General features: G+C 45.8%; 1 protein-coding gene across 2 annotated transcripts in view; it reads left to right on the top strand.

Moving 5' to 3' along the window:
- Positions 1-335: 335 nt before the first annotated feature.
- npnta (nephronectin a) overlaps positions 336-23,702 on the top strand; it is a 45,958-nt gene continuing 22,591 nt past the window's right edge. Inside the window, exons 1-4 of one of the 2 annotated variants that reach the window (XM_070977410.1) lie at positions 618-960; positions 8,996-9,096; positions 15,091-15,141; positions 18,991-19,083. In XM_070977410.1, the coding sequence (XP_070833511.1) occupies positions 890-960; positions 8,996-9,096; positions 15,091-15,141; positions 18,991-19,083 (316 nt within the window). In that variant the 5' untranslated portion in view covers positions 618-889. Of the gene's footprint in view, positions 961-8,995; positions 9,097-15,090; positions 15,142-18,990; positions 19,084-23,702 lie in introns of both variants that reach the window. The other variant, XM_070977400.1, reaches the window with a different exon arrangement.

Genomic DNA, 23,702 nt, shown 5'->3' with positions numbered 1-23,702 from the left:
AATCAGACATTAAACTCTTCAGGAGGAGAAACAGTAATAAAGACTTTGCAGTTGGGCGCATGAAATGTTCAAGATGTGCAAAGTATGATGGGAAAACTGTAGAAAAGCAGCTGATTGCTCCTCTGTTTTCACAACAGAGAATATATACAAACATCAGACTCTGTGAATCTGTGGCTGGAATCCAAAATATTTCAATCAAAAGCTGAATCACTTGTGTTTTTGTTGGCAGTGATTACAGGTCCGACACCTCTCTTTGTATCTTTGAATGTCAGGCTGCTCGTGATGTTTCGTGCTGCTTCTCTTAAATCAGCCCCACTAATCTTCACTGCATCTTTACTGCGTGAGCCACGTCTACCTGGGTGGCCGATGCACCTGCATGCCTCAGCAGGCTGCGCAATTAATTAAGGCATTTGCAAAGCATGCGCGGCACGGAGTCGCATGTGGAGCCTCTTCCTCCTGGCTGCACAGGTCATGACGCTACACTGACAGTCCCACAGGCGCGGCTGGCTGCTCATCCGCGCTGTGCTGGTCGCTGGTTCCTGAAAAGACGGTAGATAAGGTCTGACTGCAGTGGGTGCTGTTGGTTGGAGAGCCCTCTGACTGAACTTGTGAGGAGAGAGAGGGAGAGGGAGCTGTGCGCTCTCTTCCCGGCAGAGTGCGTCCCGCTCCACACGCACACACATACACGCATCGGGGTCACTCCACTTCCAGGCAGCGGACTGGTTTCAGTCCCGCACCTCCCGAAGGACGCCAGCAGACCTGCCCTACCTGTGCGCCTCCAGCGCGCGTCAGACAAACTCTGCTGTTCCTTCGCCTGATTGTTTCCTCCGCGGTTTGCTTTTGGATTACGGAGAATAACGAGCAGCGTGGGCGCGCGACTCCCGAAACCATGGATTTATGGATAAAGTTGATGTTGTTGTGCAGCTGCTGCTTTGGAGCGAGCGCAGACTTTGACGGCAGGTAAGGCCACATGGTTCACGCTGTCTGAAAGCCGACGCTTTGGTGAAAGAACAGTGATTTCGGTTGAGAGCCTGCTACAGTTTGATCCTCACAGTTCAATCCATGCAGCGTCGGTGTGTGAGAAAACTGCGCCTCTGGTTAGAAACACGCTGGAGCGTCTGGAGCCTTATGTTCAGCTCTCCAACCCGCGGAGCTCAGGTTAAATGTGACTGAAAACATGTTGCTCCTGCCAAATTATGTGCGCTCCAATGCGCTGAGATTCGTGGTCTTTACCCTTCACTCTGTATTATCTTAACTTTTATTTTGGTATTTCGAGTCCATCCAAACCGGTTGGTTTTGCGCCTCAGAGCACACGTTCGGTCTCAGCAGAAGCTGCGTTTACACGTGCAGAAATCACCACGAGCCGCTCTTGTCTCGCAGATTTGAGGCTGATTAGAAAGTGATGTGACAGCACATCGCCCCGTGCTTCATGTTCAAACACGAATCCCATGAAGTATGCGAAGACAGAGGTGTGGAAACGTGCCAGAGCCCAAAGAATGCATGTGTCCGAGATTTCGATCTGCCTATAGGTGCTGATTCGAGTGGATGGATGAAACCAGCCTTTTGTCGATGTTTGCATAGGCGATAATGGCCCATTTCTTTAAAACAAGCACTAAAAGCTGTTTCCAAAGTAATTCTATCAGTCGTGTTCGCAGATTGCTCATTTGTTCCTTGGCTGGGATTCATTGTTAAGAGGATCCCCCCCCCCAAAGAGTTGCGTAAAAACAACACTATATCTCTAATTTCATGGCATACTGAGATGGATTTCTAGAGCTCAGAGGAAACTCAAAGTCCATCCAAACAGTGAGAGAGTTACACAAACAGAGTCCTGCTACAAAATTTCCTACATCTCCAACAGAGAATGCAGTACTTGTACTTTATTTTGACTCGTGTGTCTCTGTCAGACAGGCTGAGCCCCAAAGCCGGATCCTCTCTCATGTTTCACCTTCTCAAATGAATGAAAGGCTTTTGAAGATTATTGGAGGTAATTGTTATTGAAATCGTCTGTGTGCATTTCAGACCGGCTGCTATTTCACCTGCTCGTTGATGGAGTTTGACATCTGGAGGTATATGGCCTTTTCTCCCCCCCTCCTCGTCTCTTTCAATTCAGCTTTCTGCTGGGTTCAAAAGTATTTCAAAAGAGGCAGATTTGGATATCAAAGGTTTCAGCAAGGAGTGTGTCTGTGTGTGAGAGAGAGAATGTAGGAGAGGGCAGAGATGCTAGAGAAAACCCGAGCAGAGCGTCTGCAAGCACATCATACATTATTGTTATTTGGGCCTTTTTCTTCTTAATCACTGCGGCTAATGTGTGTGTGACAGGCCGTGGTCTGATGAGATGTGTAGGGCTTTAACTTTTATTTCACGCATTGTCTTTGTGTAATGATCATTTACTTTAACCTAGCAGCAGCATATTGTACATTATTAACATCCCCGCTGATGGAGTGGCTTGTCACCGCGGCCATAATTTTCCAATTTTTATGGGTCTAAACTCGCTCGGGCCCGAGTCTCCGCTTCAATATTAATTCATTGAGAGAATATCCCCTGAGACCGAGCACAAGCAAAAAAGCCATTTATTACCTAGTCTCCCTCACTTATTGCCTTTTAGAGAGCGTTCCTAACAGGCTTATCCATCTAGTCCTGAAGGGTCCTTCACGGGCATCATTGGCAAGATCATTTTGTTCTCCCATAGCTGCACATAATATGCTTACCTGCAGATCTGCGGCTAAAAACATTGCTCTGTTGTTGTTGTTGCCACTTTTTATTCCAGCCAAGGACTTACTCAAGGACAGACGGTTTCCTGTCATGAAGCACAGAAGACTTCACCGAAATAAAAGCAAACAGTAGAGGGTATTCTTTCTTAGTGATCTCACTGAATTGTTAAGTCCAACGCAGCCAAGTAGCACATACCAGACCTCCTCAGTAATAATCCAAAGGCGTGGACTGGTGCCAGGTTGTGTTGCCGTTGTAATGTCAGACCCACATTTGGGCTTTCGGGGTTGAGAATGGGTGTGAAAACACCGTCTAAGTCACATTTTCTGGGTCACCCAACAGGCAGTATGAATGAAACAATAACACATTTATAGTTTTCTCAGTGTTCAATATCTTTAACCTTTAATTGTCAATGCAGCGATGGTCAGACTGTTCAGTTCAGTGTTGTATCTCACCAAACAACACCTATGATCTGTAATAAATTGCCAGATCACAATTAGGGCTGAACAGTTAATCTAAATATTAACAAAATCACATCATCCAAACTGTAAGAGCTGCAGTGTTTTTGATTAATGTGAAAAAATGTCTGAGTATCACTACAAATGAAGCATTGTGCTGCTGCAGAGACGCCCCGGCCTACAAATCACACACTCCTGATGTAAGAGATGCTTGTTTGTCACCATCGCCGTCATCATCTTTAGATTTTTTCAGAGGAAATGCAAAGAGAAAATCATTATTCCCACTAAAATCGTCACTCTGTCAAAGTAATCGCAACATAATTTTTTTTTCTCCCCATATCGTTTAACTCTAGTCCCAATGGAAAACTCAGCATTTCAGTTAATGTCCACCAGAACTGCCCCCATCTTTTGTTGTCATGTCCACTGAGCAAACAGGACGGGTTGGCTGTAACTGGAAATCAGCTGAGAGGCCGTACACTGAATCGAAGTAAGCGCCACATGGACAGTCGACCGTGCCTGCTCATTGTTCCCTCCTTTATGCAAAGAAAGAGAGAGAATAGCAAGAGTGTGCTGCACAGTCCACTGTGGTGAGACACACTGTGATGCCGTTCAACAGTCCCATAATAATCTCTAGAGCCGTGGCGTAATCTTAATTGTTGGTAACGTTGTGTCTCAGTTGATTGTGTGCTCATCTCTGAGGCTGTGGTTAATGCAGTGGTAAAACGAAGCATCGGCTTCACTCCAGGAGTCGCTGCTCATCGTTCGCTGCAGCAGACTCACCTTTTCAGGCTACGCGTAGACGTCCCATGCTCGTCCTTACAAGCGTTTCATTCCCTTTGAAAGAAAAGGTCCTCTTGTATCGCGGCCCTGAACGTTCTCTTAGCTGGTTGTTTGCAAAGAAAGCAATCAGACAGCGTGCACCTGCTGTTCCTGCAGAGGTTTAATGCACCTACGGCAAGTCAGGTAAGACAAAAAGTCTGCCAAAGTAAAAAGTAGCAATACCACAGTGTAGAAATACTCCGTCACAAGTAACACTGCTACTTCAGCTGAACTGTAGTGGAGTAGAAGTACAAAGTAGCAGAAAATGGAAATATTTCAGTACAAGTACTCAAGTGAATGTAATTAGTTACTTTCCATCCCTGCTCATGTGTGGATGAGGTGGACATCTTGCAGTGCGGTGCTGAAGTGCAGCAGTGCAGTCTGGGAGGTGCCACAGTTCCTGTAGTGTTTGTTAGAGGGCCATTGTGTTGCATCGCATTACATCATACAGGTGTTTTTATTTTTCTGGCCACTCACCGACTACCTTCCACTTCTTCTTTTGTCTAAGAGAAGCGTTTAGATTTAATAGGCCTGCTGATTTCTCACCTCGCATCTTTACCTCAGATATTTGTCGATGTCCCACCTGCCACCGCCACCGCCGCCGCCACCGCTGCGTGTTAATGCGATAGTCTTGGCAGTCTGCATGCAGATCTGGCAGCGCGTGCAGCCGAGGCGCTTCATTCAGACTCCAGACACCTCAGGACTCCGCACGCTCATGCCTTCAGCTGAGCTTAGCAGGTTCCAGCAAGTCCTTCACACCAAGATGCTACGAATGCAGCAGTGAGCGCCTGTGTGTGTGTGTGTGTGTGTGTGTGTGTGTGTGTGTGTGTGTGTGTGTGTGTGTGTGTGTGTGTGTGTGTGTGTGTGTGTGTGTGTGTGTGTGTGTGTGTGTGTGTGTGTGTGTGTGTGTGTGTGTGTGTGTGTGTGTGTGTGCTTGGGTATGGAGTCATGGATGGATGATGGATTAAATTATCATGGCTCTGAATGTGGACTGAAGCTTCATGGTGGTGATTACACACCCCACACTGCCGCACTGTGAGCAATGGACTGACTGTCAGGCGGGGACATCGGCCAGCTCTGTATCCATTAGTAAAACAACAGAAGAAGGATGGCGTCCCCATGGTGCATATCAAGTGCTCAGGTTGTGCTGGAAGAACCTGGTCTGATGGCCTGAGCTTGAAAAGGGGTGTCACACTGCATGTGTGAAGGGTAATAATTATCTGCTTGAGTTCCTTCAAGGCTTAGTGCAATTTAGGATCATTATTCAGAGCCTCGGGGTAATAAATACAGGTATTATGCTCACGTCCATTTGATATGCCAGCTTTGCATTTAGCTGAACATCACCGGTGACAAGATGCATCTGACAAACCTCCTCTTCATCGCGCAGGCTGCCCGCTCTCCCCCGCTGCTGATCGGCTTCATTTTTGAAATAAATGTTTCAGAAATGTTCTAAGAAGTGAAAAATGAGTATTTGACATGGCTGCAGTGTTGATGTGATGAACAGGCGAGCTGATGAGTTTTTGTTAAACCTTCAGATTCAAGTTCAGAGCAGCCGGCTGAATTCAGCCGGAACGGAGGACTGAGAGCAGCTGTGAACATGAAACACGAGTCTGTGTTCGCTGTGCATCTGCATTTCTATACGCGTGTGTAGGAGAAAGCATTAGAGGGAGATGTTCTGTAATCCAGGACCTGTTGCTCCTCACGACGTTCCTGTCTCCTCATCACCCATCGACACCTCCGGCCCAGCATCCACTGGGAGCTGTGGGAGTTCAAACTGTGCTCTTAATAACATCACGTGCTCGGAGTCAGATGGCATGCCCCTCGTGGCCCTTGAGAAAACTTAAATGTGTATATTCTTTTGAATTTTTGCAAACCCTCCAGGCAAACATAGTAATCGCTCTGCAGCATTTTAATTTCTTGCTGCTGGAAAAACAACAAAAAAAATCTTAATTTAACATAAACTACTGGCTTTTTCTTGCTTCCATCTGATTTTTTTTATTTTGTCTCATCTGTATCTCATTCTATTTTAATTAATTTCTATTAAATTGACCTTGGTTATCCATCTACAAAGGAGCAATTCTGCAGTGGCTTTTTCATTATGGTCATTCATATTTTCTCATTTGAGGGTTTTGTCGAAGTTGTTGAACCTGTTCAAAACAAGACGAAGCAGCAAAATCGGAAAATATTCACATTTGAAAGGTCGTGAATTTGTGGCTTTGATGACAGCAACGATGAGGCGATGATTCATTTTCTCTCCATCAACTAATTGATTAATCAACAATTTAATGGACGAAATATTGGGAACACCAAATGAGGATGACTGCCCTGGTCAGCGATGTGAAGTCAAAGCTAATTAGCTGCTGTGACTTTCAAAGAGGCTGGAAAAGAATAGCTGGCAGAAGAACAAGCTTCAGTCACACAATGATGAGCTGATTATTTTTTTTTAATGTTGTGAAAAGGTCAGTAGATCCAGGATCAAGATTGGTGCAAACACCACTAAATCCCAGAGACCCAGCTGCTATTAATGGCCGGGCTGCCATTTAAATGCGCTTTTATTCAAGGCCGTTAGAGCACAGCGAGCGAGAGAAGAGGGCGATACCTGAACTCATGAATACTTTCTGTTTTTCACAGTTCTCAAAATATCTCTTAAACCCACAGAGTCTTTTGAAAAGTGTTAAATGTGAGGGTGCATCTGGCATGGGCCGCTCTCCGCTGGGAGTCATCAGGTGCAGTGATTAAGTTGCGACGCCATAACTGCAGAAGGAAAACCAGACCGCGTCATGCAGGAGCAGGTGCACCCGTAGCAGGAGAGCCTCGTCCTGCATGATGCCTCCATACGCTAAGATGATAATTACCTTATGCGCACTGATGAGTAAATTCAAGAGCGTGTGCAGGAACGTGAAATCCGCTTGCTGTCACCGGATTTGAGTATCACTGACATGTCATGGGCGGCTGTCAGATGTCTTTTAAAGGTGCCACCGTCCTCCAGTCGAGGTGATTTCTGCCACAGGCGTAGATTTTTCCTTTTATGTCACATATGTGCAGTATGGATGGCCAGCAGGTGCCATGTTTATGCAGTGTGTGTAGCTGCTTGTCACTGGCAGAGAAAGTGGCAGCTAAGCCTGGCTGCTGTCCAGGCCTCTCCTTTTCCTTCCCTCTCTCCTTTCCTCACATCCTCTTTCCCTCTCACCTCCTGTCCTCTGCTCTCTCGCTGTGTGCTCAGAGTGCCGTCTTGCTTGCCAGGCAGCAGACAAACATTTTCCCTGGATCTGCCACTCTCACTTAGCATCCATCAGGGTTTTTTTTCTTCTTTCTCCCAATGAGGTGATTGGCAGCGGGGGCAAGCATTAGCATTTCCTCATCTTGGCATAGAGAGACTAACAGGCAGGGATAGTGGCAAAGGATGTGCCTTGAATACTGAGCACCAAGCTCGCTCTCTCACCGCGGCGCACAAGAAAGCATCTTTTGTGTAAATGAAGTATATCAGGAGAATTTCTCCTTTGTTTTATGACTGGATTACAGTGTTTCCAGCTTCTCTGCACAACTTAAAACCTGCATAATCAGCTCAGACCACTTGGTTTTCAGATACTGGATTTATTCAGTGATCTATGCTAAACTCTCATGTGCTCCAGACCTCTTATAATAATAATGAAAGAGCAGTCTATGTGCTGAAGGGAAAAGATAGTTGTCTTTATTGTACTGAAGCAGAAACCGCCCGGCTTGCTCTTTCCCAGCTTCTGATTCATTCATTACTTGCTAGATTTGAGGTAACATCTCAGAGCCAGGCTCTCAAAGTATGCAGCTTGGATTTTCATCAGTATCCTTAAATGGACTCGTTCCCTCGCCCCTTTCTCTCCATAAATATGTGTTGAGCCTCGGTACAGATAAAAAGGTAATCCACATGCACTGTCTGCCAAGACGCTATTTCTTGCTCTGAGCAGAATAGAACATGACATAACAAAAACATCCTGCTGTAATTTCTCTAAGAGGAAATCGCATTGCTTGGAAAATAACGTGGATCTGTGTAAACACTAATACCTGCGTGTCCTCGCTCTGGATCATCCACCGTCATGAAATCATCTGATAAAGTCTTTAAACGCAGGGAAGAAAACACACAGCAAACATCTTCAAGGGCGTCAGGCAGGCCAGTTTTTTAGCTCCAGTCTGTTTCACAGGCCTTGTAATGAACAGTAATGTGGTCTTCTCAGAAGGGAGTGCCAGTGGTGCACTGATGCACACTGCAGGCTAAATTCAAATGGGGTCTGGCAGGCTTTCAGCGCAGGTCTCCAGTTTGACATCACGCTAACCAACACGATCTGACATGCTATCAGTTTTATTTCCGAAATGCAAAGATAATCTGGTGCAGAGGCAGTGAAAAGTCGGGTTTCGGCACCCTGAGAATTATTTTTATCTTACATTGAGCTGAAACAGTTAGTTGACTGACAGAAAATTAACCCACAACTTGAAAATCAATTAATGGTTTGGTCGAGCGAAAGTGGCAAGAACAGTTCCTCAAACGTGCTGCCGTTCTTTGTCTTCTATGACTGAATATATTTGCATTTGGGACTGGTAATGAGGGAAACGTGGGATGAAAGATGTCACTTTGGGATGTGGGAAACCGTGAAGGGCATTTTTCAGTTTTCTGACATTCAATAGCTGCTCTCACCAGAAAGGTGCAAAGTGCTGCGCAAGTGCCAGAATTTGTCCCCTTCAGTGCAGTTAAAGAGCTATTATATGCTTAAAAACATCAACACAGACTAGACAAACAGATTTATTTATATACCCCCCAAAATCCCAAATGTGCCTCAAAGGTATGCGCAATCTGTATAACATAGCCTGCAACACCTTCTATCCTACATCTCTCATTCAGACAAGGAAAAACTCCCCATTTAACGGCAGGAAAGTGAAACAAATCATGTCAGCCTGCCTCCAGACAACATTGAAAAGACCCCTGCTTTTCATTAAGACGTTTTAATTGACTGTGAGCTAATTATGTCATCCCCTCACAGGTGGCCGCGACAGATGGCCTCGTCCAACGGCCTGTGTCGATACGGGGCCAGGGTGGACTGCTGCTGGGGATGGACGCGCCGCTCCTGGGGTCACTGCCAGCGTGAGTGCCACCATGCCTGCTGCTGCTGCCGGGGGCGAACGGGGCTAACAAGGTTGCGAGGTTTCAAGCTTGGGGCAAAGATGCTGTTAGACAGTAACTAGAGGCTCGGGGAACACACACATGCACGCCACCGTGACAGAAACAGCTAATGGAGCGGCACACCCGGGACAATCTTTGGGTAAAGATTGATGGCAACGCCTGGTCGGACCGGTTGACATTTATATTCACACTGTGGGAGGCCGTAATGAGGAGAGACTGTAGCTGCAGGTGCACATGTTCAAGGGTAGATAGGAGATTGATTATAGATCACTACTGTGCAACAGTAAGCTAGCAAACACTGCCAGAGCAGGAAGAGTCAGGTGTGCAGACCTCAACTCATCTGTATGTTCGGCGACGCCACTCAGAGGATTCAGAGGATGCATTTCCTGTTTTTGCCGCGCGCCTCTGTGAGGTATATTTACATTGTGTAAAGATGGCCTGATCACCAGGGAGGTGTGAATACACTAACATGGCTTTCAAATCTGGCCTGTTGCCTCACAAATGTTGGATCCTCCGCTTGGCTCGGCGCCTGTGCTGGTGTAGCTGCTGCTTTGCTTTGGAGGTTTCATCAAGGAGGGGTTAACACGTGAACTGGCCTTTTCCACAGCAGGAACTCAGCAACCTGCGAGCTCAAGGAAAAGTTAGACATTTTATGAAATATACTCATTCGTTTCCTCGCCAGGAGTGACATGAGAAAATCAGTACCGCTCTTATATCTGTCCGTTGAATATGAAGCTGCAGCCCACGGGCGATTAGCTTAGCATGACATGAGGACTGTAAATGGGAGGAAACGGCCTTCACCTAAAGCTCACACTTCAAATTAAACCAGATATTAATTAGTGAACGTTAGAGGAGTTTGGTCATAGCACAGCTAGCTGTTTCCTGTTGTTTATGCTACGCTAAGCTAACTGCTGCAAAAAGTGAACTCAAAGTAAGATGAAATATCTTACTTCAAGATGTTCCTTCTTAAGAGGCAGTTTTTCTGTCAGAGAATTTCACTTCTTTTAAGCTTTCTGTCCTAATTAGAACTTGTTACTGAGTCTCTTAATGCTTGAAAGTACAATTTCCAGAATTGTGAAGCTGTTAAATCAACACTGACAAGCAAAAACTGTGTTGTCCAAGTCAAATGTACTTGTTTTTAGTCTGTTTTCAGGCTGTTGGCAGATTAGTTTGCTTATTTTAAGCAATATTTCCCTCATTTTATGCTTTTTTTGTTCAAAGCTCAGTTTTTGTAGCAGTAGCGTCATATTTAGCACGCGGATAAGAGCGGTATCAATATTATGATATTAATATATCAGTGTTAATATCCCAGGTCCTGTCAGCCGTCAGTTATGAGTCTGTATTGTTTGTCTTTGGTGCATTTTGTTGTTGGAGTTGCTCGTTTTCTTTCCTCACACCTGTCGCTTTCACAAACTGATCCTTCAGTTTATCTCGCTGCTTTCTGATGCTCCATCCTCTTTTGGATTTTTTTCTGTCTTTGCTGGCGTCTCAAATTCACAATTTCTATCTCAATAGTGCCACTTGCTCTATTGTTGTTTGTCCCAGAACTGCCTCGCCTACCCGGCAGTGCCGTCTGTCCTCGTTTTGGTCCATCCAAAGCGCTGTAGTCCTTTCAGTGAAGCACATCTAAAATGTGTCTCACAGATCTTTTAAAAGCGGAGGTTTTGGGAAGCTCATCGGTCGTGGGTCGTTAAGTTCCTGCTGTGGAAAAGGCCTAAAAGGGTTCTGCATGTTGGTTCTGGCTCAAATTTTAAAATGCTGTTTATTAATCCACTCATTTTGTGTTTCTCATTGACCATATTTTGATTTGTCTTCGTGTGCATTGCCGCTCACCGTGCCGTCCATGGCCGGCCTCTTCGTTGAACGTGTTGTATTTTGTGTATTTCTGTGGGAAACATGTCACACACTGCTCGTCCGATCCAAACGTCCCCGCAGCTGCTGAATTCGTTGGCCTTAGCAGCTATTTTTCACTCCAGTTTCATGTAAAAGTGGCAGAGTGCCATCTTTTCTCTTGACGCTGCAGCGAGCGGCGAGGTTTCGCATTTTGTTCTGGAGAACACAAACAGTATTAGCTGAGTTCACGGTCTCATGTGTTTTGTATTCCTAAAGCTCGGTCAGATTAACCTCAGGTCTCTGCAAGACAAATCTGCTTTTTATCCACCTCTCGCTTCATGTCTATTAGAAACAAAATATGATAATTTTATTCTCACATACACACTTAGATTCAGAAAAACTACTTCTGTTAGTGTGGGACAGACTCGTAGCTGGAGGGGGTTGATTTCATGCTTGCAAATTAGAGTTTTTAGGGTTTTTTTTTTTTTTTTTTTTTTTTTGGCCTCGTTCAAAAGCCTCCTACTATTTCCCGAGGCGTTGACACTTGAACTACACAACATGTGCTGGAATGATTGAGGCAAAAGCACCAGTGTTTTACTGAAACAGCTCAATTGTATCATTTGATAGTGTTTGTTTGAACGCGGGGCCAGACTCAGCAGTAATCCTGGCAGGAGTCAGCCGTCTCAATGCCCAGTACCTCCCAGTGCATCTGTGCTGGGCTCTCTGCCTTCACAGCTTCCCATGTTCAGATAATTCAAGGTGGAATAGATGTGGGTTTTGGAAGAAGAAGACTTTATTATCGCAGAATCTTAGATGAAGGGGCAAGACGTGATTCGTGTTCTCATATTTTACCCACTTGAAACGCGAACCTTAATGAAAACTGCCTCTGGAAACGCGGCTCTGACCAAACACTCGTTGTTTTACCTGATGTGACGTTTACTGAACGCTAAATTAATAGAACGCCGTGTTTGCATCAGTCGCCCGACCGGCCGTGCAGCAGTGTGTCACCATGTTTTCTTTGTTGTTCTGGAGTCCCACATGTTCACATTGAGCCAAAAATACAAGCTAATTTTGAGCTTAGCCACTATTTCAGCAGCACTTTCACTCCAACACTTTTTCTTTTTTTTTTTTAATCAACACCATATCTGCTCTGCGAGTGCTGCCTTAATGCCTCCAAATGCCCCTGACCGGCTGCACAGCTCAAATCATTCACTTGAGACTACAATCAGTATTCCATCTAGTCTGTGCGGTGCTGATTTCAACCTCAGAGGAGGGAGGTGGAAGGTTTGGGAAAGAGAGGAAGCCTAATCATGGCCGCGCATGTGTGTGTGCGCGCCTTTGTCTGCACATGTGTGAGAGGATCTGTCATTACAGATTCCAGGTCTTGGTGAGGTTTTGTGCCGATAGGAGAGATTAGATCAGAGCTATCGGATTGTGGCTTTCTCAGCCGCGGAGCTCAGCCATCGGTTTGTGCGACTTCTCGCAAAGAATGAGAAACTTAATGGATCAACCTTGATTTTTTTCTTTTTTTTTTTGAAAGCTCCCAGAGCTGAAAAGTGAGGGAGGGTGAGAAAAGGACCGAAAGTTGGAGAAAGTAAAAAATCGTAAGGTGTAAGGGAAATGGTTTAGAGGTAAGGAGTTAGAGATGATTGGTGCTGGAGTGGAGGGAGACGAGGGAGAAAATCAGGCAGATGGAGGAAGAGAGAGAGGAGCTCTAGATTTATAGTAAAGTGAAGCTCCACTTATAATGCTGTGACAGGCCATCCGGCAGCCAGAGCCACACTCGAAGCTACTTATTCTAACCAGCTGCCATCATGAACATTTCACCGCACACAGAGCGTTTCAGCGTGTGCTCAGCGGTTGCATTTCTGCCACTGTAATACAGTTCACAGTAATCAGGCTTCTCATCTCTTCCACTCTAAATGAGGATGGAAAACCATCCAATCAACAGGTTGATCCCGTTAGTGTCAGTATGCAAATGGACCACTCAGTCAGGTGATGCAACGACCGCGGGGCTGGAGAGGAGACTTTAATTTGAAGCTAATTTCATCTGGAGAGTCAGGGAGCTCATGAAGATCATAAGACCGTTTACAGCCCAGCAGTTATCTGAATGAAGCTCAGGTAAACCTCCATGTCCTGTGTGCAGCTGGGTGGAGAGCAAGGTGTGAGGGGTGGGGTGGCACATTCAGGTGAGGTGCATCCACCTTTCATGCAGGAGTCTGTATCCGGTCACAGCTGGCCTACAGTTTTTGGGTTTTTGTTTGTTTTTACTGTTAGGGGTGACATGAGGTATGCACGCACGCACGCACGCACGCACGTACGCGCGTGCGCGCACACACACACACACACACACACACACACACACACACACACACACACACACACACACACACACACACACACACACACACACACACACACACACACAGAGTATCTTACAGCTTCATCACACACATCATTTAAGTGACATCATCACACAAGTGTAATTTAAAGCTTCTGTGCTTTGTTCTCCAAATCCTCTAGAAGAAATTGTGCTTTCAAAAGAAAACAACTCGTCAAAGAGTTGTTTGAACTAAGGTCCCGCCTCTCACTGAGAAGGTAGACTAATGGAGTGGCCAATCAGATCTCAGGACACCCCCCTTTATTGTAACCAAACCCCATCTTTGAAACATTAAGGGATTTAGTCGCCTTATTAACCACAAACCAACATCTTTCCTGATGTTCGCCGTATCAAAGCTGCACAGATGTTGTTGAAAGAAACATTTTAAAGGAGTAATCCAGTGATTAATCTGTGATCTTCAATAATGACTTAAGAGAAGGAGGATCAGGAGCGAAGCTGCTCCCTGAAAAACATCCTGCGTGTGTTGATCGTGATATTTTACAGTCGTCTAATATCGACGAGCTCGTCTGGAGATGAAGTTCAGACTGTGGTCTCGATGCGTTCCTGCTGGGCCAATTCAGCGCTGATCAGCAGTAACTAGCTCTCCTGTTGCTCCACAGCTTGAATATTTCTGTCTTAGGTCTGTGCATTGACAGAACGAGACCTGAATCCAGAGACCCGACAGACTTGAATTGACTTGTAATTGTCTTCATGTCTCACGGGGTTTGACTCGTCTTCTGCTCTGGGAGGAAGACGTGCGTTTATTTTCTCTGCATTGTAAAGGAACTGGCTTGAATTTCACCTCCATATTAAACAGATCACACATTACAATTTCTTCAGAGGTTTCGGTGGACTTCTCAAATCCACTGAGACCAGGATTTAGCTTGATTGAGTGCAGTCTTTGTTTTCACAAATGGTGTGGACAGGATTAAAGCAGGACGTCTGAGTTGGTAATTTGAGCTAACAACAGAGCGGTGAAAGCAGAAAAGTGATATCTCTGTTTCAGTAATTCACTTTATCGTGATTGTCTGTGCGCTTTCCTCGTCTGCTCCGCTCTCCTTTCATGATCGCTGGGCTGGAACGGCTCGTCCTAAACGACCCTTTTCATCTGCTCCTGAAACGAGGCGAAACAGAAGAGAAGCTCACAGGAATCAGAGGAAATGGACGCAGGAAGAAAGGCACATGTTCAGATTTGCTTTACACAATTCACACTGAAAGCGAGCTGATTTGAAAATCTCATGTCTTGTAAAATAAGAATCGAAATCCAGCCGACGGTCAGGAAGCTGCAGCGTTCGTGTTCGTGTCGAAGCTTCCGGGCCTGTGATCGCGCTGAAGGAGATCGGTGATGTTTTAAGAGAAAACAGCTTCACAGCGTCTGGAGGAAAACTGCTGTTTCGCTTCCATTTAGCTGTCGGTGATCAGGAATATGCAGTTAATGTTTTCTGGAATAAGATAATATCCCTGGAGACAGCGGTCTTATTGGACATCATCTTAATTATTAAAGCTCAATTGAAAATGCACTGAGAGTGTACCTTTCGCCTCGAGGCAGCCGGGAACGTGTGTGACTCCAGAACTCCAGACTGTTTGTGCATGTGTGGATGTTTTTTTTTTTTTTTTCCCCGCAGGAGCGTTTGCTTGCCTCAGCGACCAGGCTGCGCCCGCTAACATCATGTTCATTTCTCTCTCCATCAAAGACTTAGCAATGCCCGCAACCTTTGTGTGTCTGGCTGTTTGTTTTGCAGCTCTCTTCGCCTTAACTCACAGAGTAGCCCGGATAAGGTGCCAGCCCCAAGGTTAGCTCCACACGTTTCTTCAAGTAATCTTGCTCGACATGAATTGCTGGGGGCACATCCTCTGAATCCTGGGCTCGCTCACTTATTTATAGAGCCAGACCCACCCCCTGCTCGACACCGCTAACACCTCACGCCCCTCGGCGGCGGCCATCTTATTCCCCCCGGCCTCAAATCTATGCAAACAGCTTACGCTCTGCAGGCCCGGTTTCACCTGAAGCCATGTCTAACATGAATTATGCTGAAGTTCTTTAGCGTCTCATTAAGATTCAGCTGCCCCTCCAGCCGACCCCTCAGAATACTAATGAAACCCTTCAAGCTGAAATCCATAATGTTTCTTAATTAATCTATCAGTAATATATCCGTCTGTACGCTGCAGAGTCAAAACTGAGTGTTTACTGTGGGTGGAGATGATCTGCATACGTAACTGCACTGAAATGTGGGGTCAGTCGGGGGGAGTCGGCGCCATCAGACTTCATCTCGTAGGTAAATAAAACGTCCACCGTGACATTACCGGAGCCATCGGTGACATTTTCACTGCATACAAATGACGCTGAGATAAAACAAGTTCACACACTCGTGGCTCATCTGACATGTGTACAGCATGTATGCTGACATCAGCCCTGAACCCATTCATTGATTAGCTGATCAATTATGATAAGAAGCTGAAGCAAAAATGCCAAATATTCTCCGCTTTGAGCATCTCAAATGTGCTTTTTATAGTTGTGAACTGAATACTTTTGGATTTTAGTGAGTGTTTGGCATTTTCAACCTTTCACTTTTGGTACTTCATTGGCTAAACTGTGAATTCGCTAATCAGAAACACAATCAGCAAATCAACCGATGAATAATGCAGTGATCCCTACGAGCAGCCTCAGGTAACCGCTCGGTAGATTTCAAGATGATGCAATTTGTAATGAACCGATGATACTGTTTTCCCGTCTCACTTTGATGAAGCAATGCGCTGCACGAGTGTAAAAACTCACGCACCATATCCCCTCCTTTGTGTTGACTATCAGGCATCACAAACAGTCAATAACTCAAAGAATCTGCATCAGCAGCAGCGGGACGGCGTCCTGAGGACTGGCTGATGTAAACCACAGTGAAAGTGTGTCATCACTCGGCGTGTTTTGATGGTGTTCATGGAACGGGGGTCATACGTGCTATGTTTGGCCTTCCAGCTGGTACGACCATTTTTAGTCCTCCGTGTCCTCTGCTGCTGCGGTTAATGAACGCCGGCCGTCTCCCCGCTCTCTCTCTGCCAGGCCAGAGGCTTAAAAATACCCTCAGAGGCAAAGCCTGTTGATGGCCGCCTCTGATGCAGCTAATCAAATCCTCCCCCATGTAGGAGAATAACAGAAAGCACTCCACATGACTACCCTCTAACCAACAACATCAGAAGCTGCTTTCATTCTGTCTGCTCACCAGATCGAGGTCTAATCAACTTCCACCTCCACAACAACTCTTCTACTTTTCCTCCAACAAATTGGGCCATTTTTAAAAATGCAATTGTGAACTTTGTCTGCTCGGTGGGTTAACACCCCGCTCGTCTCGCAGGCCTCTCAGTGGGGTAACATTACTTTCTTTCTATTTGATTACATAGCCTAATAAAGTGGAATGAGTCTGGAGATGTTATCGGCTCCAGTTAAAGGATTCATCACATACCTCTGTGCCTTTGAATTCAGCTTGAACAATGTTACAGAGCGAAACCTGAGCGCCTGAAGCTGCTCTTCCTGGATACACCTGCTGCTCTGCAGGCTGAATGGAAATTTCAAGCCTTTCTTCTTCACTTCTATTAGGTGTCCCTGAGTGTGTGTTAATGCAGCTCCTGCACAATTCAGTGCAAACATCCAACACCAACAAGTTCAGCGTGTGCATGCTCTCAGAGAAATGTTGCTGCAAATGCAGATTTAAAATGGCAGATGACCGACAGATGATGACCGACCAAAAATTTGGCTTCACCTCCCAGTTTGTCCGTCCACACCGCAAACGAATACCAGGTTCAGAAACATGCAGCTGCCATGTTCCCACTGTCCCAGGAAAGACGTTTAATGTAGCCTAAATTCTTCTGCAACACGATGTGACGTTATCTGGCAGGTCCCATTGTTGTACTGCAACAAAGCCATTTCCCTGTGGCCATCAATAAAGTTTTTCTGAATCTGAAGTACTGAATGAACACTGAACCTTGTAAACACTGAGACAATGGATAGCTTTGTCTTAGAGTGTTACGGCGTTCTGATAATCCTTAAAGATCAAACATTTTTTAGCCACTCTGGACTCCCTTTGTCCTTTCTCGTCATCTCGCTGCTATCTGAAAGAACACCCACGCAGCCCCTCGTTTTTTGATGCAGTGCTAATTTCATCCTCCAACCTGCTCACCCTTTATCCCACTCCACCAAATTTAACTGAAGTCTGTTAAGTACGGTGGCCCTGAGAGCTCAACACGCTGCTCGATACACGCAAATACAAGCAAATTGAGAAAACATGCAGAGCATTTGGGAAAGAGTGAAAACACAGGCGACTACAAAACCCGTTTCTTAGTGATGAACATGGCTGCAACAAGTTTGTTGTCGCACTTACAGATAGTTCACAAACCATGGCGACAACATGTGTCGGGGTGAGTGCATCACTTTTTAACGTCCCCTAGAAACTAGCGGTTCTGCATTTGGGTCTTTCTCTGCATGGGTTGCCAAATTTAACGAAGCTGATTTTTGCTTTGCTCGGTTTTGTCTGTTTGCATGTTCACGTTGCAGCGCACTGAGCTGTCAGGGCCACCGTAGTTAAGTCATTTTTGAGCTGTCCTTCAAAATGTTCTGCTGAAGGATGTAATATCTGAGGGATCACTGTCACAACAACAGAGCAAACCCTGCAGCTGCGTCGCCACAAATAAAACTCACACCTTTGCACAGAAAACACTCTCAATCACAATCTGTCTCTGGCTTTCCCTCTCATCTAACACACACACACACACACACACACACACACACACACACACACACACACACACACACACACACACACACACACACACACACGTATGTATTGCCTCTTCCACTACACTGATAATTAAGTCCTCTGATGGCACTGTATTATGACAAAATTAATGAAGCTTTTAATGAAAATTAGTAACACTTGGCTGAGGCCCAGTGTATCAGACATGCTTAGCAGCAAGCTGCAGTAAGCACAGTCAGATAAGCAGGGCAAGCCTCCAGCTCGCTGAGACAGAAGCTGTGCAGCTGCCACGACGCCGCGTCTCTGCACACGCTCGAAATATCACCATCCACGCACCGTGTACGATCTGCAGGGCGCTCTTCACCGAGGCGCTAATTATAATCCACTGTTTTAGGTGCTCTAATTGTTTCAGCTTCAGTCTGAGGGGAAAACATTATTCGCCGAGCTAATCGTCGCTGGCTGGATGCCAGTGCAAATATCAGCGCTGCGTTTTAAAACCCAGAAAATCAAAACTTTGCTCGGCGTTGAAAGGTCAAACCCCTCGTTTATCTCCGACCGCGCCAAGTGATTTAGCATCAGTAAGGACAATAAAACTTTTCCGAGCTCCGGCTCGGCTCAAAGTGAAAAACAAATTGCTGTCGTGGTTTAGCTGAAAACGGCCGCTCCATTATCATTAGTCAATGATAATAGCACTGTCGCACAAGGAGAAAGAAACAAACACACTTCCCATACGAATGAGGCGTCATGCTGTCTTATTGCTGTAATGTGGAGTAAACAGATCATTTCCAGCCAAGTCAAGGAGCAGCGAGATTAAATGCTTTGTCATCCTGATCTTGTACAAGTACTCTTCCAGGGCGCTGCACTGATCTGTCTCTTCCTCTTTGAATCCTCCCTGAATAGCTCTGTGTCAGCCTGGCTGTAAGCACGGAGACTGCGTGGGACCCAATAAATGCAAGTGCCACCCCGGCTTCACTGGCAAGACCTGCAATCAAGGTGAGCGAAAACACAGCTGCGGCTTTACGCTGGCATGTGACTTTTTTATTTGTCGCAGGGCAAAAAGAAAGCGGGAGTCGGAATATATGGTCCTCTCGAACGATCATGACTCAAAAGCCAAAGCTCCCGCCCTGAGCGATGGCGGGGTAATCACTGTGGCCAGATCTCCACCGCACAGCACCGGCATATTAAAGCTGCCTCTTACTCACGGGGCGGAAGCTGCTTTGCCAGCAGCAGGCTGTAGTGAGGTGCTTTAATCACAAAGGGAGGAGGTGCAGGGAGGGAGGGAGGGAGGGAGGGAAGGAGGTGGAGGGAGCTGATTCAGCTCGAATGGAAACGAGTGGTGAGGCCATGTTGAATGATCCCGAGAGTGTATCCCCTCCTGTGAAGATAACATCTCAATTACTGACCTGAGATAACTTGGCTCGGCTGAGTGCGACCGACGCTATTGAAAGTGTGTGTGTGTGCGTGTGCTGGTGTGTGTTTGGACTCTGTGCGTTTTCATCACCCCCTGACGGATCGGACATGTTGAAAAGTGTTAAAGCTTCCTGGTTAGACGTATGCTGGTGTGCATCCAAGCAGCTTGAAAATACTTGTGGAATTCACGCCCTGAGACGGGAATAGGATAGTGTGTAATTAAAAACAAGGGCTGGGGAGGCGGCGGAGGAGGAGCGGGGAGGCTGGGGGGGCTGGGGGGGTGTTGAAATCCTTTCCGGAATGTTCCAAATGACTCATCCTGCATTTGGAGGCTATAGGTGGCTCCTGTCTGCCCGGCCAGACGGCTGTACTTTGTCTTAATCTGCCACAAAGGGAGAGGAGAGAGGATCAGCGTCCCATATCAAACTACAATGGACTCCGCTGCCAACCATTCAGACAGACTTATCTGACAAATGTGATTCCAAGACCTTTGAAGATGAAACTGTACTTTCAAGTGTCCATCGAACCCCCATTTGTCCGCTGAGCTCTCGATGTTTGTGCGGCGCTTACCGCTCTGCCATATCTTTGAGTGGCAGATTTGCCCTTTCAGCCTATTTAGGCGCAGATAACCTTGGACTCTGCTTTGAGCTGGCACCAGCAATGGAAACCAATTTAATTATTCAGAAGCCGTAGATTAGATTTTCTCATTTAAATGCAGCGTCTGTTAAACATTGATTTGAGGTTTACTATTGATGTGCCAGGTGGCCGGTGTTTCCGAGCAGCCTAATATCCCGTCGCTCTGGAGCTCTGCGTTTATGTTGAGGAGTCGACGGCGGGAGCGAGTCGACGGCGGGAGCGAAACGATTCGCCCGGAGCTGTTTCCCCTGACCTCCTCGCTGCTAAAGGCCAACAAGTCACTCTGTAAAACACCACGCAGCCATTTAGTAGAACCAGATAAGCTTTCAGAATTTACTAAATATCCAAGTTTTATTAATTTGAAGTTAATTAGATTTAATTTTTGGCTTTAAATGGTTATAATGAGTGAAAGAAGTGCGTTAGCAGACTTCCCTTTTTTTGTGATATAGAGAAAGACGACACGATGGAGAGTCGCCTTTCATAAATATTCAGATTGTTTCCTCTTATGATAATGAAAGCAATGATGGATTCATTTATTCCCGTCCCCCACTTTGAATCAATCCACGTTTAGTTCAGCCGACTCGCATCTTCAGGGCAGCGGGGACAATTTGATGTTGAACGAGCTTAAAATGTTTAACGGCGCAGCTTTTAAATCACTTCACGATCTGTAAATTTTGTGCATGATGATATCTCTGAGGAAGATGGCCAGTGCATAACGAGTGGAGAGGAGCGGTAGGAAATGGAAATGCGGACTTTGCTGTGTATGAGCCTGCACACGCAGAGGGATATTTTGCAAATGAACACACACATTCCTTTGCTCTAAGTGGGAGGTGTGGGCAGACGTGTGACCCTGGAGGTGCTCTGATTAACAAGAGTGTTTAACACCTCGGGAACAGCGGTTATACGGAGCGAAAACAAACCACAGAGGAAGCACCGGTGTTTACACTAAACACAGGCACGGCTGATATTGTAGCGTATTGATTTCATCACTCCTCAAATCAAAGCCGCGTTTTCCTCCGCCGAACTTTTATGAGCTGGCACTGCTTTGAGAGATTTATACTTCAAGGACTGCATGTCTGCTTTTAATGCCAGCTCTTTTCATCTGCCAAATAAATTCACATTAGTGTTTATTTCACTTTCAGAGCTTCTCCTGCACAGACGAACCTCAGTACCTGCGCGGTATATCACCTGAGCGGATCTGATTATGTTCACCCCTCAACTGTCAGGAATAATAACCGCCGCTCTGAGAATCCCTCGTCATTATCGGGAAGCGCTTCACCTTTGCTGCTGATGAGAATTGTGTCTGTCATACAGCAAGGCGAGGATGGATGAATGCGCTCTCGCTGCACAAATAAACTCATTATAGCGATAATCTGTTTAACAATTTGGCAGCACACCCCCCCGCTGATCCAATCATTTTAATAAGATGATTATTCTGTGCAGGTGGATTTAATTAGGAGTCGTTGACCTGCTGTTAAGACACTATTAAAAGATTCTGCTGGAGGAGTGACGTCTCAGACATTAGAGGCAATACAGCTGCTGAGCCTCCAGATGCTGCCCCCCCCACCATGTGTCAGCCAACCGTATAATTAATACCTCTTCGAGTATGATAGCGTCGCACTGTAGCTGAAGTAAGCGTGCAATTTGTTTCTATATCTGTATTTACAGTATTAGCTCATATTTGGCCACTTCATCTTGGCAAAGCTGCGTTGCCATTTCCTCCACTCATCTCATTATTTAACTCAGCTGAGGTGTAGACAGATACTCGAGTGTTGTTGGTTTAGAAATCGATCCCTCTCTGTCACTGTTTGTCTTCCTGGCTGTCTGCTATTAACAGTCAAACAGCTGCAAGTATTGCATGTCATCGTACTGTGTATTTTCCTTCAATTATCATCTAATTACTCCAAACCGTGTTTGTTTTATCTGTGTTCTCTTTTATAACAAGGTCATTAGAGGCGTATTTGATTTTATTGGCCTCAATATGCAGGAAGTAGGGACTGAAATTGGTGGAACTGATGATTAATGACACAAAAAACAAAGTCAGGATTGAACGTGTGCATATGAAGGGACATTATATGAAATATGCACAACACCATGGCAGTCTGTCCTCGTACCGGGTGCTTGCTTGCAGGACGGTCCTCTGTTACTGAGCCAATGAAGCGGCATGGAGAGTAGCAGAAGCCGTCGCAGGGACGCAGAGCAGAGCGTTTAAAGCCTCAGCACCTGGCTCAGTGATGGCTGAGTTCAGATCAATAATGTCATCAACCTCCTGCAGATTCTTTTATTCACCACCGAGCACAAAGTCAGCGCAAACATGCTGTTATGCTTTTACGATGGCTGCTAATAACAGGTGTGCAGCACCGTCTGCTTTGTTTTTACCATTATTTATGCACTTTTTGGCATTTCACTAACAGTTTTTGCTCCCAGTGGTATCAATCACAGATCCCATTAGATAATCGTGCTGGATTTGTCTCTGGGGAGATGAGATCTGTCTCTCTCTCTTCCGATTTGATGTGATATTGTTGAGGTTTAGCTTTCATTTGAACAGCATATTATCCAGCATACGTGAGTAAATGTGGATTAGCGATGTGAGAAACACCTTTCAGTAAAACACAGTCAAATAGCTGAGCTGAACAACAACTACTGCACACGGTCAAAGCAAACTGAACATTAACTCTCTAAAAGGACTGCAGGGTTGTTAAGTTGTATTTCCTCAGATTTTACTGGTTTACTTAATAAACTTGATGTTTCTTGTTTTCTTTTTAAAGATGCTTTAGATCCAAAAGACATTTAAGTCAATATGTCCCTCATCTGCTTTGTGCATGGACTATTTACCTGCCTGCATGCTAAGTCCAACGCCCGCTCAGCCGTGAGGATCGTTGATTGAGGTGCTCAGTGCTGCACTAGTTAGATTGTCTTGGTGAGTTATTGTACTTTCCTACTAAAACACGTCAAACCAATACCTGTCCATGGTGCCTATTTGCAGACGAGGCCCGGGACAGGTGTTTCTGTCCTGGGTGCGTTAGGCTTTCATAACTTCTCAGTTTAAGTTACCGCGTCCCTCAACAGTCAGACGCTGTATCATCTTCCTGTCAGTTAACAATAGGTATTGTTAGCTTAGCGCCGGAGGAAAGGTTGCTGGATGTGGATGGTTAGATGCATAGGCGGCGAGGGGAGGGGCTGAAATTCTAGAGGTTGAAGTGTTTGTAGTCGAGCAATGATTTGCCTCTTTAAACTGTAACTCCCGTCTACCTTTGAACCTCCAGATACAAACTGAGGAGGGATCCTCTGAATCCATGAGATACTGTAATTCTCTCAGATCCTATTTCACCCTCATGACTAAAAAGGAATGCAGAAGAGAGGAGAGGTCAGGAGGGGAAACCACGCAAAAACACTGTTCCTCCTTTGTGCCCTTGAATTTTTTCCCTGATACTCAGCTCATGTCCAATTCCCACAAGTGTAATCCTCTTTGCTGCATAATGTTCCTCCTTCCTTTCCAGGAATGTGGTGTGGTCGGAGGTGTGCTAATCCATTGGTCGGTGCTTTTCGTTCTCACTACGTCTCTC

The sequence above is a fragment of the Chaetodon trifascialis genome, chromosome 2 (genome assembly GCF_039877785.1).
Source record: "Chaetodon trifascialis isolate fChaTrf1 chromosome 2, fChaTrf1.hap1, whole genome shotgun sequence".
Lineage (NCBI taxonomy): Eukaryota > Metazoa > Chordata > Actinopteri > Chaetodontiformes > Chaetodontidae > Chaetodon > Chaetodon trifascialis.
Note: the sequence above shows the minus strand (reverse complement) of the source record. Positions and strands in the feature narration are given on the sequence as shown.